General features: G+C 46.2%; 1 protein-coding gene across 2 annotated transcripts in view; it reads right to left on the bottom strand.

Annotated features, from left to right (window-relative positions):
• Positions 1-18,148, bottom strand: part of LOC143477895 (roundabout homolog 2) — a 44,933-nt gene extending 26,785 nt beyond the window's left edge. The window contains exons 1-2 of one of the 2 annotated variants that reach the window (XM_076976754.1): positions 17,554-18,148; positions 8,539-8,865 (exon numbers count right to left, since the gene is read on the bottom strand). In XM_076976754.1, the coding sequence (XP_076832869.1) occupies positions 8,539-8,865; positions 17,554-17,704 (478 nt within the window). In that variant the 5' untranslated portion in view covers positions 17,705-18,148. Of the gene's footprint in view, positions 1-8,538; positions 8,866-13,441; positions 13,939-17,553 lie in introns of those variants that run through there. The other variant, XM_076976755.1, reaches the window with a different exon arrangement.
• Positions 18,149-18,582: the final 434 nt, after the last annotated feature.

The raw sequence follows: 18,582 nt of genomic DNA, 5'->3' as shown, positions 1-18,582 counted from the left end.
TGAGAGATGGAGTGAGAAAGATGGAGTGAGAAAGATGGAGTGAGTACACGAGCTGTCTCTCCAATAGGCCACATGGCCACAGGACACGCCGCTAACATGACCAGTGGAGGGGGACGAGTTAGCTGCGTCTTTAGCTACATAATCTAGTCTCCCTTGTGCCAGACCACTGCTGACCCAGTACGTGATCTGCCCCCCCCCAGGCCATTCTCATTGATAATGCATGTCCCCTTGCTCTGTGTGTGTGTGTGTGTGTGTGTGTGTGTGTGTGTGTGTGTGTGTGTGTGTGTGTGTGTGTAGAGGTCCTCACCAGAGACCTGCAGGGCTGCTGAGGTATGCGGGTGGACGGAGACATGTGTTCTACTGCCCTGAACACCACCCTGTCCCCTGCTGGAGCTCCACCCCATGTAGGACAGCTGTGAATCACCCCTGTGACCTGGACAGAACTCAAACCAGGCCAGCAAACCTGTTCCAGCCCCTCCTACAACCTGTTCCAGCTCCTCCTACAACCTGTTCTAGCCCCTCCTACAACCTGTTCTAGCCCCTCCTACAACTTGTTCCAGCTCCTCCTACAACCTGTTCTAGCACCTCCTACAACCTGTTCTAGCCCCTCCTACAACCTGTTCCAGCTCCTCCTACAACCTGTTCCAGCCCCTCCTACAACCTGTTCCAGCCCCTCCTACAACCTGTTCTAGCTCCTCCTACAGCCCCTCCTACAACTTGTTCCAGCTCCTCCTACAACCTGTTCTAGCCCCTCCTACAACCTGTTCCAGCCCCTCCTACAACCTGTTCCAGCTCCTCCTACAACCTGTTCCAGCCCCTCCTACAACCTGTTCTAGCCCCTCCTACAGCCCCTCCTACAACCTGTTCCAGCCCCTCCTACAACCTGTTCCAGCCCCTCCTACAGCCCCTCCTACAACCTGTTCCAGCCCCTCCTACAACCTGTTCCAGCCCCTCCTACAACCTGTTCTAGCTCCTCCTACAACCTGTTCTAGCTCCTCCTACAACCTGTCCTCTCATCCCTTTTCCCCATCTATCTCAGAGGTCAGTTCGGGGTTGCAGGGTTATTTTTAGCTGTTCACCAGGCTGCGTAGCGTTAGCCCACGTTGCTCCACAAAGTCAGATAATAACACTATGCATAACTGACCGGTGTGTGAGCTCTGCTCCACTTTCACACACTCCACCTCTCACGCATCCCTTCCATTAAATCTCTGCAGCACCTGCGGTCAAAAGTCCTCCACTTGTAACACACCCAACCAGACACCTTAATGCTAAGAATTGTGCTGCGACCGAATCTCATTCTCAGTACTGAACACCGGCAGCATTGGTGCAGGTGACCCTGCGCTCCCCCGGTCTGGTGATGAAGGCCCCCACTGTGACTTTGCCTCACACTGGTTGATCTCATTTCAAAAGGCCAGAGCAGCTTTCTTCTCTGCCCGCCCCACGGGGACCATAGAGGGGCAGCGAACGTCACGCCAGTTGGGCAGTGCATTATTAATGTGCCAAGGGTGAATTACCACACGTTTCTGGCCCCCTTGAAACATTTACCTTGGCTGCTTATTTCAGAGGAATAAGCTGAAACAAATTATTTTTTTAGCAAGGAGCCATCAGTAAAAATGTGTGTGTCATTTAAAAAAAACTAAAACACCATATAATGCACAACATCACAAGGTGCCTGACAGCCACTGTAACCCTGCAGCTGAGACTGTCTGCTGGGTGCTATCTGAGAGAAGGTTCCACCGCTAGGCTGGAGATGTCACAGTGAGCAGCTCATCCTTATTACCATGGAAAAGACCCGCACGTGTAAATCCCCTCCGAGGGTGGGCTAATCTGACCACACTGGGTTAATCTGACCACAGGCCCAGCTAGGCTCCACCTGCAGGGCCAGCACGCCGGGTTCATCAGCTCATGTGTTTACAGAGGCTCAGACAGATCGCAGGCAAGAACGCACATGCTGCCTGTGACGGATGAAGAACGAATCCCACAGTAATGAGCTGCTTATATTCCAACGGTCCCCTTATCATCCGACAAACGTTCAGGTCAAAGAGAGCATGCCGGATCCATCTTAAGAAGATCTGATGAAGATTAGCTGATCCTGATCCTTTTATGAAGTAGAAGTCAACTTCTTCATTTCATGGCACTTTTCTAGGAAAAACATGCTCATTTTACACATGTGAAGACCATAAAGGAGAATGTTAGTGCTTGTAAAATATGGTTACTTTTGGTGAGCTGGTGGTGCATATGAAACACCCTGTGATAGTCGCCCCCTAGAGGCCTGCGGTGGGAAGACACTGGCACAGCTGCTGCATTTAAAGCGTTATGATTTCATAATCCCACACTGAGAGGAAGAGGAACAGCCTTGAAAACCTTGTAAGCGAGTTAGATTTTTTTTGTCCTACTTTATCTTAATCCTGGCTCAGAGAACAGTGACGCTTCACTCGCCTACACAGACCAGGGCATTCATAGCTTTGAAACAGATACAAAAGCAAAATATCAACAATAACAATAATAATAATGATAACAACAACAACAATAATAATAATAATAATAATAATCTCAACAATACAATTTATTTTTATAGCACTTTTTCCAAACAAGTTTGCAAAATGCTTTGACGAAGATAAGACATAAAGGGAGACAAGCTAAAGATAAACATTACAAAAAATGTAAATCTCTTTAATAAACAAAGACATTATGGAGATAAAATTAAAATAGAAGGAAGAAAAAATATATAAAATGACTCGCAGTCTCGCAGGAACAAAAGAAAGAATCTCTGTGAAGAGCAGAACTATGTATATTATAAACAGGTGGAATGAACCATTTCACCTGTGATAAGTCAAGTAATGTCATATGAACCCTCAGATATGTCCCATGTCCATAAGGGCTGTGTGGACGTGTCCCATGTCCATAAGGGCTGTGTGGACGTGTCCCATGTCCATAAGGGCTGTGTGGACGTGTCCCATGTCCAGCTACACTCAACATTATACCAGCTCCGCTATACCAACCAAGTCCATTAAAAAGCAGTCAAACATCACATTACTGGAGCAGTCAGACAGTTTATCATGTGAAAACAAACCGTCCTACTCGGTGTGAAGTCTTCATGGGCACATTTATGTCCAGAATAAACACCTCAGGAGTCATATAAATGAGTGAGGCAGAGGAACACTGACAGTGGTGATGCCAAGAAGCTCTGAGGGGAATTGGATGGTGTACCAGCAGCAGGAGAACAGGACCTCTCTGCAGTCCACCGACCCCACACAGCCACACAATAAACCTGCTCTCAGAGAGAATACCTGCACCTTCTCCATGCTCATTAGCGTCCGCTGCTGTTGGGTCTGAGGGAGAGGTCACGGCTGTTTGCTCCTGAGTGAACCCAAATCATACTGCCAGCGCTTACAGCCGATAGTCCAGAATGCTTAAGGAACGTCCTCTATCCTGGATAGGAACCACGTGAACCCTGAACCCTGCACTGCAGATAAATATGAGGGCTAACGACATAAATGACTTCACATTCATCACCCATTTGTCTCTACTCAGTAAACACATGGAGAAAACACCACGGACAAAACAACATGCAAAAATATTTCTTCTTTTAGCATCAACCCACTCCGGGTTGCTAGCAAGGCCAAGCAGAGATGGAGAATTTTAATTGTTTATTGGATGCTCCAATCAGGTATTGTTTATTGACATCTGAATGTAACAGGAAGACATGCATAGACTGTTTCCCGGGGACTTTAATTCTGCTATTGAAACTGTAAATGTGCAGAGTTGCTACATCCACAATGCCTTACAACAGATAAGAGTCTTCTCTTTAATTTGACACTCTAAATGCATGTTTATGGCAGGGGTGTGGACTATCATCCTTGAGGAAGGATGCACTGAATATGAACTATGTCTGTAACAATATGATACGACGTATCAGAATCGGGTCGATATCTGCAAAAAATACTACAGGGTTATGGGGAGAAACGTTTTAAGGGAAACCGATCCAATATCATCATAAATCCAGCCTGAAAATAGCACAGCAGTGTTATGTGGCATCACAGGTCACATGACAACAGCCAGATTTGTTTGAGTAGGTCATGTGATGACACATGGGTTAGTTTGAACACAAATACATACAGACAAATCTTCTTAACATTTATGATTAAAACTATGATGTGCACCCACACACATATCAACACCTGCATTTCTATGGTGTAGCTTTGATAACCCACTGCCTTCTAGTGCGAGACAAAATATCATCTTAGCACTGTCCACTCACACGGAGCCATGACCAAATGTGACTTTTTTATTAAACTGTTTTTAATTGATCTTTTTTTAAACACTTGGTTGATTGTTGGTGAAGTTGACTGTGAAGTAAAGGACCTTCAGGGTCAGGACACGGAGAAAGAGCTGAGGAAACACCACACAAACAGAGCCAGAGAAGGAAGAAATTATCAGGTTAACAACTCTCCTACATTAATGTGGGTAATTAACGTACCTCTAATATATTCAAACCAGCGAAGCAGCAGTTTGCCATCAGCCTGTTGGGTTTTAAGGTGGACTGGACTATTGCCATCAGCCTGTGAGGCTTTAAGGTGGACTGGAATGTTGCCATTACCCTGTAAGGCTTTAAGGTGGACTGGAATGTCGCCATTAGCCTGTGAGGCTTTAAGGTGGACTGGATGTGTTGGGCTTTAAGGTGGACTGGAATGTTGCCATTAGCCTGATGGGCTTTAAGGTGGACTGGATGTGTTGGGCTTTAAGGTGGACTGGAATGTTGCCATCAGCCTGTGAGGTTTTAAGGTGGACTGGAATGTTGTATAAGAAGCTGGACAATAAACTTGCAAATTCAATTTTTCTAACAAAAAATAACCATCTTGTAATCATAATCAGATTGAATGTCTGTTGGTTTTCTGCAGAGGTGGCTTGAAGAGAGATAATACAGCCTCTCTCTCTCTCTCTCTCTCTCTCTCTCTCTCTCTATTTTGTCTGCTTTTTTATAATTTCATTTTCTGTGAAATCCATGCATGATATATGTAAAATATAACATATATAATACATCCCACACACATAAAATACCCAACAATCTAAATCCCACCCAAACAACTAAACCACATTTTCATATTGGATCTATATTGATGTCAGACGATATTGAAATTTAAGATCCAATTTCTACAGAAAATTTTGTATTGTGCCATTTTGAAACATCTTGAAAGTGTAGCTGATGAATGCTCTCTTTCAGCGAACATACTGTCTCTGGCCGTACCTTGACAATGTAGTTTCAGACATTTTAGCTTCTTACCAATATGAATGAAATGAGGTGGTTGGAGTCTACTGGGTAGACGATGTAGACCAGGACAGAACAGACTCACTGTCCAAGGTGCCTTCTGCTGTTAAAACAGCTCAACAACGTCTTTATCTTAATTCATCTACACAAACGCAGAAGCTTCAGTGCAAGACACATTTACACCTTACACACGCTTTAATTAACACTGAAAAATAAGCAAATGTTGAGACAGAAATACAGGACATCAGCAAACTCCACTCTCTACCTTAATCTCACTCTTCACCCTCTCACTCTCTCACTCTCCACCATCTCACTCTCCATCCGCTCACTCTCACACTCTCCACCATCTCACTCTCTTACTCTCTCACTCTCCACCCTCTCACTCTCCACCATCTCACTTTCTCACTCTCCACCCTCTCACTCTCTCACTCTCCACCATCTCACTCTCTCACTCTCCACCATCTCACTCTCCATCCGCTCACTCTCACACTCTCCACCATCTCACTCTCTTACTCTCTCACTCTCCACCCTCTCACTCTCCACCATCTCACTCTCTCACTCTCCACCATCTCACTCTCTCACTCTCCACCATCTCACTCTCTCACTCTCCATCCTCTAACTCTCTCACTCTCCATCCTCTCACTCTCACACTCTCCACCATCTCACTTTCTCACTCTCCACCCTCTCACTCTCCACCATCTCACTCTCTCACTCTCCACCATCTCACTCTCTCACTCTCCATCCTCTCACTCTCTCACTCTCCACCATCTCACTCTCCACCATCTCACTTTCTCACTCTCCACCCTCTCACTCTCCACCATCTCACTTTCTCACTCTCAACCCTCTCACTCTCTCACTCTCCACCCTTGCACTCTCTCTCCATCCTCTCACTCTTCACCCTCTCCACCATCTCCCCACTCTTTCACTCTCTCAACTCTCTCCACCCTATCACTCTCTCCTCCCTCTCTCCAATCTATTCTCTCTCTCTCTCTCTCTCTCTCTCTCTCTCTCTCTCTCTCTCTCTCTCTCTCTCTCTCTCTCTCTTCAACTCTTCACTCTCTCTCTCCATTCAACATGACTGCACACAAAGCCCTGAAGGAGCTGTCACGTTGTCTCCATGATTTCCAAAATCTGTTCTCCTCTCATTTCAGCTCCACTAAATTCAACATTTTAACTCCAGTCAGTTGACCTAATCAAATCAATTGAAGGGACATTGTTAGATGTAATGATTTAAAGTCCATCTTAATTACACAATTATCATGTTATTTGCTTCATTTTTTGCATTCTGTGGGTCCCCTACTGAATTCTCCACTGAATATTTACTTGTCATAGTGCATATGAACATTATTATTCTATCTGAATACAGTATGTGTGCATAATTTAGTCATGTATGGACTCACTAGATGCACTTCTACTACAAACCATAAACAGTCTTTTCTAGATGGACTGACAACTGCATTGTTTTCCTGAAATTTATCGTCTGCCGTTGTGGAAGAGTGAAGAGTTATCACACCAAACACTGCTCACCTATCAACCCCCCAGGGTTTCACATATCAACCCCCCAGGGTTGCACCTATCAACCCCCCAGGGTTTCAGGTTTCCACTAAAGGCAGCATATTTTCTGTCCTCCTTCTCCTGTGATCTGAGCTGCAGACACCACATCCTTTCTGAGGTTCATCACTGCTGGAAAATGGCGGTGTGTTAGTAACACACAGGGGGTGTGGGCAGCAAACTGCCTCCACCTGCCCCCTGTACGAGCCCCCCCGCTCTCACACGGCTGCTCCTACCCGCCACGCGAGACGCGGGACCGCTGACCCCTGTCCCGTCCTCATTAGCACATGACTCACGGTTCCTGCTGAGGAAGCAGGCAGCAGAGAGGCTGGTCTTCCTCATATCAGCTCATGGTCCTGATCTCAGCGTCTTCAAGGACAAACACCTCAGCGCAGCGTCTTCTGAACATACCTTCCCATACGGGTGCAGTGGTACGAGGGTTAAACATCACCCTACCTGCTATTTCATTTGCCTCTAAGTGTTGAATATAAATAATTCACTTGTCTTTCAGGTCTGGATCAATACATACATTATGCATTTATTTTTGCAGTGCTTAGCTCAGGAAGTGTGCAGTCACACAGACACAGAGGATATTGTGCCTGAATAAACAGTGACATTGTTCTTTATTCACTGTAGCATCGTGTGCTGCTCTTGATTCAAATACACTTGATCTCTAAAATCAATAAACACAATTTACGGCATCGATGCCGCGACTTCAACACCCCGATGTAAAATAACTCACTGAAATACGTAGCTGCGAGCGAACAGACGGGTTTGGGAAACAAGACAACCACATTGTTACGGCTTCAGAGAGTATGGTTTCAGTTCCTGAAGTGCGCTAGACGTAATCTTACACGACTCTCAAAAGCTTCCTAAAATGAATACGTCAACCCTGTCTGCCCGCTCATGTGAGCAGGAATCGATTGAATTTATGAGCATAACGACCTTTGTATGAAAAGTTAGCCAGAAAAGAACCCAAAATAAAACAAATGCAAGGGCGGAGCCACTGATTGGTTGACTCCTGATTGGTTGACTCCTGATTGGTTGACTCCTGATTGGTTGACATGGACGAATACTGACTGGAGTGTACAGCGGTGGTGAGACAACAGTTCATGACCTTCGACCTTTTAGTCAGTCCTGCAGCAACACTATTCCTTCATCCTGCAGTATATGACGTCACTCCAAACCCCACACTGTCCTACTGACAAGGTCCTGCATCCACTAGTTATCCTGCCTTCCCAGGGGAGTCTAGCAGAAGACAGATGGAGACTACACTGCTGTTTTTTTGTGTGTTTTAATGAGGGTATTTTGGTAATCTAATTTCTGAAGCTTCTTTCCTGATCAACAAACATGTTCATCGTTATTCTATCAAACATCTACTGCATTTCCATGCCACACACTTTACAATCATTAAGCACTTTTCTAACAAACTATGCTGACCTGAAATGCTTTCATCAAAGTGATGGAGAAACCAAAAGATTTTAAAGATCTCACTCAGGTCTGATCCCAGTAATGAACCTGAGTGATTATTCTACCTCTGAGTGAGACACGTTTGACTCATACATCCTTCTGGCCTCTATTGTTGCTCTTTTGCTCAGCTCGTTCAGGTGTTATGTACCCGGTAAAAAGCCACTCGGTCACGTTCTCTCAAAGCAACTTGTACGTCACATGCAGCACAAGATATCCAGCTGTAGACCAGAAGAAGAAGGAGCACTTACAGGCGACCTGCAGCGAGGCGTTGCGACTAACCGCCTCTCCCAGGTAGTTCCTGGCCACGCAGGTGTAGACGCCCTCGTCCGGCCTGATGCGGCGGGCGTGGACGATGCGTAGGAAGAAGAGGGCGCCGGTGGGCAGCAGCATGCGGTGCGAACGTGGGTCATCTCGGTCCGTCTCCACGTGCTCCCCGTCCTTGTACCACTCCACGGTGGGAGGCGGCCGCCCCTCCGCCCTGCAGTTCAACGTGGCCGGCTCGCCCTTTGACACGATCAGGTCAGACGGGTGTTCCGCGATCCACGGCGGGGTGTCCTCCAGATGAGGTCGTGACCCTGCGGGAAATCACCCCAGATCAATCAATCGTTCAATGGTTCTCTCTGGTCATGATTACGCACCACGTCACCAATGATGCACCCACATTTATAAGACCAGGGGTTTGAGAAACTTCTAACTGTCAGACTACCTGATTGGTTATAATTAGATCGTTTTAGATCACCATTTGACTGCTGTGGGTGTGTATTTGTCCCTCTACAGTCTCTATTCATCTCAAACAGGCCCTTGTGTTGAAGTTAAAAGGACATCAGTGCTTTTTTTCAGCTGTTGAGTGGACGTCTAATAGTCCAGGGAACACAGTCTGGTGTGGTGATGACTCAGTGTCTGGTAAGCATGGAGGACCAGACCGGAGCAGGCGGAAGTGAAACTGACACTGGTCATGGGATTCGGAGTCTCTGACAGGGACGGATCACGGCCCTGTGTCCCCATCAGGGCAGGAACCTCTAGATGAGGGTGACAGACTGCCATTGTGGGGTCTGGGCTTGGAGCCCAGGGGCTTTACAGAGATCATGTCCACACAGCAGAGAGGGCGAGACCGTGGGGCGCGTCCGTAAGAGAGAACGACCGAAAAAGAGAACGTGTGGAACATGAGCAGAAAGCCTCCGACGTCTCGTGGTCGCATACAGCGGAAAATGTGTGTATGGACCATTTCGACCGTTGCCATGGCACCACTGAGCTAAGGATAATGGCATAGAAAATGGGGCAGGAAAAGGCTGATAGCTGCCTGCTCTCTTAAGAACAGGCTTTTATATCAGGACATCGATATCTTCACCATCTCACACTCATGACCACTTGGACAGAAGTTTGCTAATATTTAACTGCAATTAAAACTTGCTCAGCTGTACCATTATCTAAAAAATAAGCATGTCTGTCTGAGGAGAGCCAAGACAGTGAAGATGTGGTAGGTGGAGGAGGTGGAGATGGGATAGTGTGGAGGCGGTGTAGATGTAATGGAGATGAGGTAGGGGTGGAGATGTAGTAGGTGGGGGAGGTGGAGGTGGTGGAGGTGTAGTAGGTGGAGGTGGTGGAGATGTAGTAGGGTGGAGATGTAGTAGGTGGAGGTGGTGATGCAGTAGGATGGAGGTGGTAAAGATGCAGTAGGGTGGAGGTGGTGGAGATGTAGTAGGTGGAGGTGGTGGAGATGTAGTAGGTGGAGGTGGTGGAGATGTAGTAGGTGGAGGTGTAGTAGGTGGAGGTGGTGGAGATGTAGTAGGTGGAGGTGGTGGAGATGCAGTAGGGTGGAGGTGGTGGAGATGCAGTAGGGTGGAGGTGGTAAAGATGCAGTAGGGTGGAGATTTAGTAGGTGGAGGTGGTGGAGATGTAGTAGGGTGGAGATGTAGTAGGTGGAGGTGGTGATGCAGTAGGATGGAGGTGGTAAAGATGCAGTAGGGTGGAGGTGGTGGAGATGTAGTAGGTGGAGGTGGTGGAGGTGTAGTAGGGTGTAGATGGTGGAGATGTAGTAGGTGGAGGTGGTGGAGATGTAGTAGGTGGAGGTGGTGGAGGTGTAGTAGGGTGTAGATGGTGGAGATGTAGTAGGTGGAGGTGGTGGAGGTGTAGTAGGTGGAGGTGGTGGAGGTGTAGTAGATGGAGGTGGTGGAGATGAGGTAGGTGGAGCTGGTGGAGGTGTAGTAGGTGGAGGTGGTGATGTTTTAGTGGTAGAGATGCAGTAGGTGGAGGTGGTGATGTTTAAGGTGGAGGTGGTGGAGATGCAGTAGGTGGAGGTGTAGTAGGTGGAGGTGGTGGAGGTGTAGTAGGTGGAGCTGGTGATGTTTAAGGTGGAGGTGGTGGATATGCAGTAGGTGGAGGTGGTGATGTTTAAGGTGGAGGTGGTGGATATGCAGTAGGTGGAGGTGGTGATGTTTAAGGTGGAGGTGGTGGAGGTGTAGTAGGTGGAGGTGGTGATGTTTAAGGTGGAGGTGGTGGAGTTCATGCCTCTATCAGGATCACATTGTAACTCACGGCAACAGCTGGAGTCTCTTCCTCAAAAATCATTGGACTGATCTATATGAAAATGAACATGAGCCTTACACTACACAGAATAAACACACTAGTGCTTTAACAGTGTTGATAAAACCTCCAGTGTTGGTTTGACCTGTTGTATTGATATGAGTCCCAGAAGACACAGCTGACTTTAAATCAACACTGTTGTGCTGTTTCACACCCTGAGAAAGCACTGCAGGAATCTTCTCAGTCTGGCTCTCTGCTTCAGAAATCCCAAGGCGTGTTTCATTTGCCCAACATCTAGTGTTGCATTAGCACAGACGGGCTTGAGAGAACTGCTCTGCTCAAATATAAACACCGGATGCACACAAATTATGAGTTAATTCACTTTTGTGGCTCTAAAGCAGCAGTTTTGCTCTGAAGGTTCTCATTTAACCATTTAAAAATACAAAACACTGCTACCTTCTACATACAAGAACAAAATTAATCCAGTATTGATAATAACAAGTACAATAATGCATAGCTAGCTTACACAAATTACGCAAACAATGAATGCAACACATGACAGTATAAGATTAAAGTAACAACGACCACGATGCTTTGCTTCTGAGCACTGGCTAAGAATTCGTAAGGTGTGACACGCTGGAGCCGAGGTCAGACGGCGAGCGTCAGACGGCGAGCTTCAGACGGCGAGCGTCAGACGCTAACTTAAACTGATGTTGGACCGAAGCTTTCACACAGTCCTGACAGAGCGTGAGACGACCGCTGACCAAACAGAACAGGGACCACAGCCCTGGGACTTTGGTTCAGCAGGTAGACACTAGCTGCGCCATTAACTAATGCTGCGTGGCAATTAATATTTAGAAATGTTCTGCACGTGCCTGGGGTCTTTAAACCTCTTTAGGGCTTGCTGCACTCTTATGAAGCACTTATGTTGTAAACACCGGGTCCCGAGAGGGTGTGGCTTTACAAACACGACAAAACACAGGGATGTGACATGAGTTTAATCCAAAGCCCGTGGATGAAAACAGACATTTATGAGAAAGGTCAGAAGGTCGTGTGTCCTGACATTGAGTGGTCAAACAGGGGAACACCAGAGCCACTGAAATGCTACCAGCCCACTGGAGCTGCCCCTGACAGACACACACATACTGCAGCTCTGCTGGGGAGGGTGTCTGTGTAATACCGTATAAGTGCCATTATCCTGCTTGCTGAAGCAGACAGGCCGTCTCACAGGACGCAGAATGACAAACCTTTTGCTTATTCTTAGTTATGGTTGCAGCAGAAGTGTCCTACATGGTATAAAAATCAGCATTAAACAGTGATGTGTGTGTGTGTGTGTGTATCAGTAGTCATCAGGAAAGATAAAGGTCTATCTGAAGTATACATCAATAAAGCAAATGATGGTTGCTTAAAAATAAAAGTTATTTTGATGTTGAGACAAAACAACTTTTGTGACATCTGAAAACACTGAAGATTTCAGGCACAATGGTTAGTGTAGGCAGACCATAAAAATGAAAGGAAAAAGCACCTCAATTTGGGCTGTCACAGCTGTCTTAGTGTGTGGTGTGGTTATCTCTGAGCAACCGGACCATGAAGTACCCGTTATGTCTGACTTAAGACTGTCGAAACGCACGTTTTCTCAACAAACGCTTCACACCACCTACAGAACCGACACGTACGTGCCTCACCGAGCTGGTATTTATATGCATAACAGCCTTAGAGCAACGCGCGCGAGCGCAGCAGTAAACCTCACGACGTTCTATATTTAAATCTCTTTCGCTGCATTAACGAATCACGTGAGTCCACAACTACACGCTGGCGGACCGAAGGCATCAGGTTCGTGTCTAATCCGTGCGATGTACAGCAGCTGGTCTCCATTAATGCACGAGGCCATTAGTCGGGCGCGGCAGGGGACGCGCCGCGATGCACCAGACCGATGATACTCTTGGTACTCTGCTGTTCCCAGTGCAGGCAGCTCAGACCACACTAGGTCGAGCACATCCCGGCCATATCTACGGGTCGGACAGCTGTTTTAAGACCATCAAAACAGGCTTAGAAAAGTTTCTGCCGCGCAGAATTTTCCCCCACAGATATTGCAATTGATCGAAGACAGTTTAGATATCTTCCATTTACACAACTGCATGATTTGACGCGTAATGGTTTGGTTTTTCATTCGGCTTATCCGAAACGTACGGATCGCATTGTTAGTGAAGGTCTGGTCACTGCAACAGGTGCCACCACCTCTGGGAATACACACTCAACATCCGTGTGGAGGCCTCCTGTGCCTCCAGATCCTCACGGAACCGGGCACGTCTTACCACATCGTCTTACTCTAGCATAAAGTACATACCATTACATTAATTAATATGAATTATACCAATCTATGTTACTCGATCAGAATCAGTAAATTGTTATAGTCAAGTATAACCCATCACACTGAACACGTGTTCCTGTACGCATCAATAGTGGTTATCCAAAAATGTTAAGTGTGCGACAGGTGACTAATACTGTTGTTTTTTTTATCGTATATGCTTTAAAATGACTGTATCAGTAAACCTCCGTTGTGTAAACGTCCTGTTACGTCTCAGAAGCGCAATCAAAACTAACTTTTATAAGACTTTTTAAACTTACCTGTAGATGTGCAGATCAGCGCGAGCAAAAATAACAAGGTTGGTCGGATGTGGCGCGGCATATCGTCCCGCGTGTCCGGCGGACCGTTAAGTTCTTGAGCGGGATTATCAGAATAAGGAGGCGAAAAGTGGCTCTCAGCATACGCAGAAATACGCAGAATCACGAAGACACGAACGTTTCACGCAATTAAACAGCCCACCACCGCCGCACCTCACTATAACGCGTCCAGTGGCCATAACCAACCAGAGACTGGTTCAGTCTGGACCAGAACACCGGCGAGATGAGGTCAGAAGACGGCACGATGACGAACGGCGTTTCTTGCTGGACTTTGTGTCCGTTTACCTCCCACGCCCTGTCGGTATGACGTAGACTCGATTACCCCACCGAGTCCGCGCGCGCGCGCGCGCCACACGCAGCCGCTACTGACCGTCCAGCGCGGACTCGGTGTCCACGCGCCCCGTCCACGCGACTAGACGCACAGCGCTCGCGCTGCTCTCCAAAATCTGACACTTCGCGCGGCACAAAACAAATCTTAAAGTGACAGTACTCGGTGGGCGGTACACCTGTCGACCTGGGGAACTTTAATTGGCAAATGCAAATGAGCATTCGAGCGCCACGCAGTCGTTCCTGCATCATTTGGAGTCTTTGACGTGCGATCTGTTGACAAATTAGGTTATTAGTTACAGGTAAAGGTGTTCTGGATGGGTCATGTAGTCTATTCAAACTTATATTTGCATATCTGCATATTTAGGCACGGGCTTCACCACGTTTAAGATATGTTACTCTATTTTATCCAGACTATTAAGAATTGTATGCGGTTATATTGAAGAAAGCATCCTCGGTACATGCGCCGCGAGTCCCAGAGCAACATCCACTGATGTGTCAACACAAGGCGCCTCAGAGATCCTGCAGTCTCTCTCCCTCACGCATCGACTATGTGTCTTCTGAGAGGGGGCAACATAATTGAGGTCTTCGTGTGAAACAAACTTCCTGTTCCACATGTTGTAAGCCAAAATTGGACAGGGACGCCTGTAGGACAGAGAGAAAAGGCCACGGAGCGCGTGTCAGACGTGCGGTAAACTGAGATGAAATGAACTTCGCTTCAAATGAAAGATCGTGCTGCGAAATAGGACTCGGAGTGTGGAAGGAGAATTTTAGTCGGAGTTACAGAACCCACAGATCTGTGTTTTGTTTGTTTGCTTCTTCCAAGCTTTAATTAGCAACGCTTTATGCATAATTGCGGAGGCAAGTTTGCATACACGCTGAATGCTTGCAGTCACTTCATGACAGCTGTGATGTGAGGTGTAAAACCTGCTATTAGTCCGGTCTCTACTGGACACAAACCACGCTCAACCTCATGACGGCTGGTGGCAGCGGCACACACCCTCTTACTGCGGCAACAACGTCCATTCCTAATAACCAGCTTGTCATCCTCTAATCACAAATGCGGCCAAATGAGGCAGAATCCTGTCACATATATCTGACATTTCTCTTGCTGCAGCAACACGGTAATGACATAGTGGCTCTGTCACAAAAAAGTGCTTCAAAGTTTCATTCGCGCTTGCTTAACTAGCCCATGTGCGATATTATTTCGTATCGGTTCTTGGGACTGAATTTCGCTTGATTCCAAGGTGGGAGAAATACGTTTTTGCTCCCATGCAGGACGTAGAATCAATGTTTGTATTTAGACTCAGACTTGTAGAAGAAGAGCTATCTGATCATTTCATGGGACATGAAAATTGAGGGGTTCTTTCTTCTTCAACACACATTTTTGGGAGAACAGCGTTTTCTGATGAGTTGTGTGAACATTTAGTCCGCAATATTGCTGATTTTTAGAAATCAAAGGAATTGGAGTGTAACACGCTCTCGATCACAGATCTGGGCCAGCAGCCCTGAGAGAAGTTCACCATCCCCCTCCTTCTCATGGCGAGCAGCTCTCTGTCCAGAAACCCTCACCACACTGAGTCATCTCCATTCCTCAAAAACAACAGATGACACCGGCAGGCGTTTCAACACTGCAAAAGCACCGCCTGATGCTTCCGAACAGGGGTGCACCTGTGGGAGGGATGCATTGTTCTGAAATGCAAGATTTTGGCCATTAAATCACCACTTTTGTAAAAGCAAAACACAGAATAGGATCACGCCAGGCCTGCGACCTGCGTGTCAGCTTCTTCTGAGGTTGTCAGGCCATTTGAGGTGCCACTTGGCTTTGGCATTGTAGGCTATTCCTCAAGATCTGTTTGGCTATTGACCTTCAGGAGGGCGAGGCCATCCGTGGGGAGGAGGGGCCATCCGTGGGGAGGAGGGGCCACAGATTGCAGGTTACTGCAGGGCAGGATTCACATTTAAAGGAACAAAAGGAACTGCTGGCCATACACACACACACACATACACACACACACACACACACACACACACACACACACACACTGAAAGAAGACAAAAGCCTACAGCAGTCTGTTATTGCCTGGCACAAGAACAATAAGACCTCTGTGGCAGGGCAGACGTGTCTGTCCCGGGCGTAAATCCTGTCATGTCAGGATATTTATGGGGAGAGAGGGATGCTTCTGGTTGCCAGATCCATGGAATCACACCATTTCACCTCTACTACATTTAGTCATGGTCACACCGCACTGTGCGGAGTTATTACGCCACTTCTGGTCAAACCTCCAGTGAATTCAGTTAATTAGGAAAACAGTTCTAATTTGGTGTCAGTACTGATGCAAAACCTGTTTGTACTTTAAATCGAAGACTATTGAGAATATACGACTCTGCAAAAATTATTTAGTGTGAGAGACTGTTTCAATAAGACAAATCCCAGAATTTCCATAGTTTTAACATCTATATATGCATTTATATAACACTGCCATCTAGTGGATGTAGCATAATATGAGAGTTTATAAAGCGACTGTGGCAGTTAGACAACAGCATCAAAAGTGTGGAGAACAGAATACACAAAAATACAATACAAACCATCCTATGAATTATACAGCCAGTGAAATCCCCAACCGGAATATTTGTAACAATACAGGAGTGTAGCCAGTTTAATCTGGAAGGCTGAAATTTAAATGTATGGAAAAAAGCCAAAACTGAATGAGTATTGTGAAGAAGAATTAAGAGAAGCTGTGTACGTGTCTCCAGCATTATACAGGTATTGTTGAACAGGTAATGTTGTACAGGTAATGTTGCTTGATTATGCCAACCAGCCTGCTACAGTAGCAGAGACCTACTCCACAGACCTGCCGTGCAGATGTGCTGTATAGACCTGTTATACAGACCTGCTGAATAGACCTGCTGTGCAGCCAAGCTCAAGGGACAGGTCGAGAGATTCAGAGAGAGTCTCACAAAGCCCAAGGAGAGGATACGTCACACTAGAGGGGCCAGACAACCTTTTTTCTTTTTATTGTACACTGCGAATGTGCTTGTTGTATTTCTTTTCTTCTTTTCCTGCCTCTCTCAATCCACTCGTTATTGGATTTGTTATTTTTAAGGTATGATAATGTCTCTTTTTATAGATTGTGACCAGATTCTGGGCAAAGACATTATAATAGTTACAGTCAGAGGTCCGATGACAGACATCCACGTGGTCTGGCCACTTGATAACCTGGTGCTACATTGCTGTTACTCACTGGTGTCTGCAGTCCGGCTCTGTCCAAATGAGCCCGGATACGTTTCCCCTCACACACTGTCCCAGTGTCGTTATGGTAACAGCATGGCTTCTGCTGGGCTTATGATGGAGACTCTAAGTAAAATTACTATCACGCTGGAGTAGTTTGTGGTTATAAATATTCATCCCTGTCCTGAATATGTCACTGTAATAATAATGATTCAAAAGTAACACAAATTTCATCTTTCACTGCACTTCTTGTGAAAACAATGACAAGTGAAAATTTCTATAATATGCAGTAAATTATGATGTCAAATTATATACAGAGTAATCATTTCTGCTCTTTCAAAATTAAATATATGCATCAGTCTATTTTGCTTATGCAATTTATGAGAATAATCAGAAGATACAAAGTTTTCTTCCATGTAACGTCTACACCTTACTGTATCATTGATAGGTGGGCTGTGTAGAATAACACAGAAGAGACAGGTGTCCCAGAACTCACCGCTGAAGCCACTCACATCCTCCGGATCGAGGGAGACCGTCCTGCTGGGTGAGAAGATACCAAACCTGACGGCCGTGTGGAGGAGAGCTGCTTCTGCCAGCTCACCGTGAGCGTTCAGCTGTAGAAGAACTTGAAGAAGATGGAGAAACATCTCCCTCTTCTCTGTGGAAACACCTACTCTCTTCTTCTTTGAAATGTTCCTGGTTCTTCTGAAGGAATAGAAAGTCCTTTTAATACAAAGGGAGTGATGGCCTGTGTGAGAGCTCGTCCCTTTAAAGGGCAGAAACTCTTTTGGTTTTGTCTTGGAAAGAAGATGTTACAGTGCTCCAAATTATTCATTTGCAACACTTGAAATGGTTTTACTTCTCTGTAATCTCTCCCCTTCTCTCTCTTTCTCTCTCTTTCTCTCTCTTTCTCTCGTCTCTCAGTTTTATGTGGAGGTGGAGAAACATCCCAACCATTAAAAATGATTAACTGACATTCCCAGGGGACATTCGCAGAACTTCCACTAAATTTCACTTTCACACCGCACACATTTATACTTTTAAAATTGAACTAATGCACATTGAAGGTGAACGTCTCATTATTTCAGATCTAGAAGTGTCAAAACAGTCTAAGTCTGGTCTTAGGTTATTGTGACTATCTAAAACTGACACTTCACACCATCTGGCAGAGGACTGAACATCTGAGCAGATTAAAGAGGGTGTGAGGGAGGTGTGATGGAGAGGAACACGGCAACAATAGCTGCTTTTGTCTGCGCGATGAGCTGGCGGCTCACAGCTGAGGTGCAGCTTTGTTAGACACTCTGCCTTTTGATTGTCCCTTTCAGCCTTGAGGCAGAAGAAGCAATAAACACGAACAGTTTTATGGATTTTTCTTCCACAAATTGTGTGGAACGCGTAATTCGTCTAATCAATAATAGCTTTATTCTCAGGAAAATGGCCCTGAACATCTGATCCAGTCAGCTGCCACAGACGTGGTGTTTGTGGAGTGGAGAGTGGGCGGGCACTTGTTGCTGTGGAACTTCAT

Source organism: Brachyhypopomus gauderio, chromosome 16 (assembly GCF_052324685.1).
Source record: "Brachyhypopomus gauderio isolate BG-103 chromosome 16, BGAUD_0.2, whole genome shotgun sequence".
Classification (NCBI taxonomy): domain Eukaryota; kingdom Metazoa; phylum Chordata; class Actinopteri; order Gymnotiformes; family Hypopomidae; genus Brachyhypopomus; species Brachyhypopomus gauderio.
Note: the sequence above shows the minus strand (reverse complement) of the source record. Positions and strands in the feature narration are given on the sequence as shown.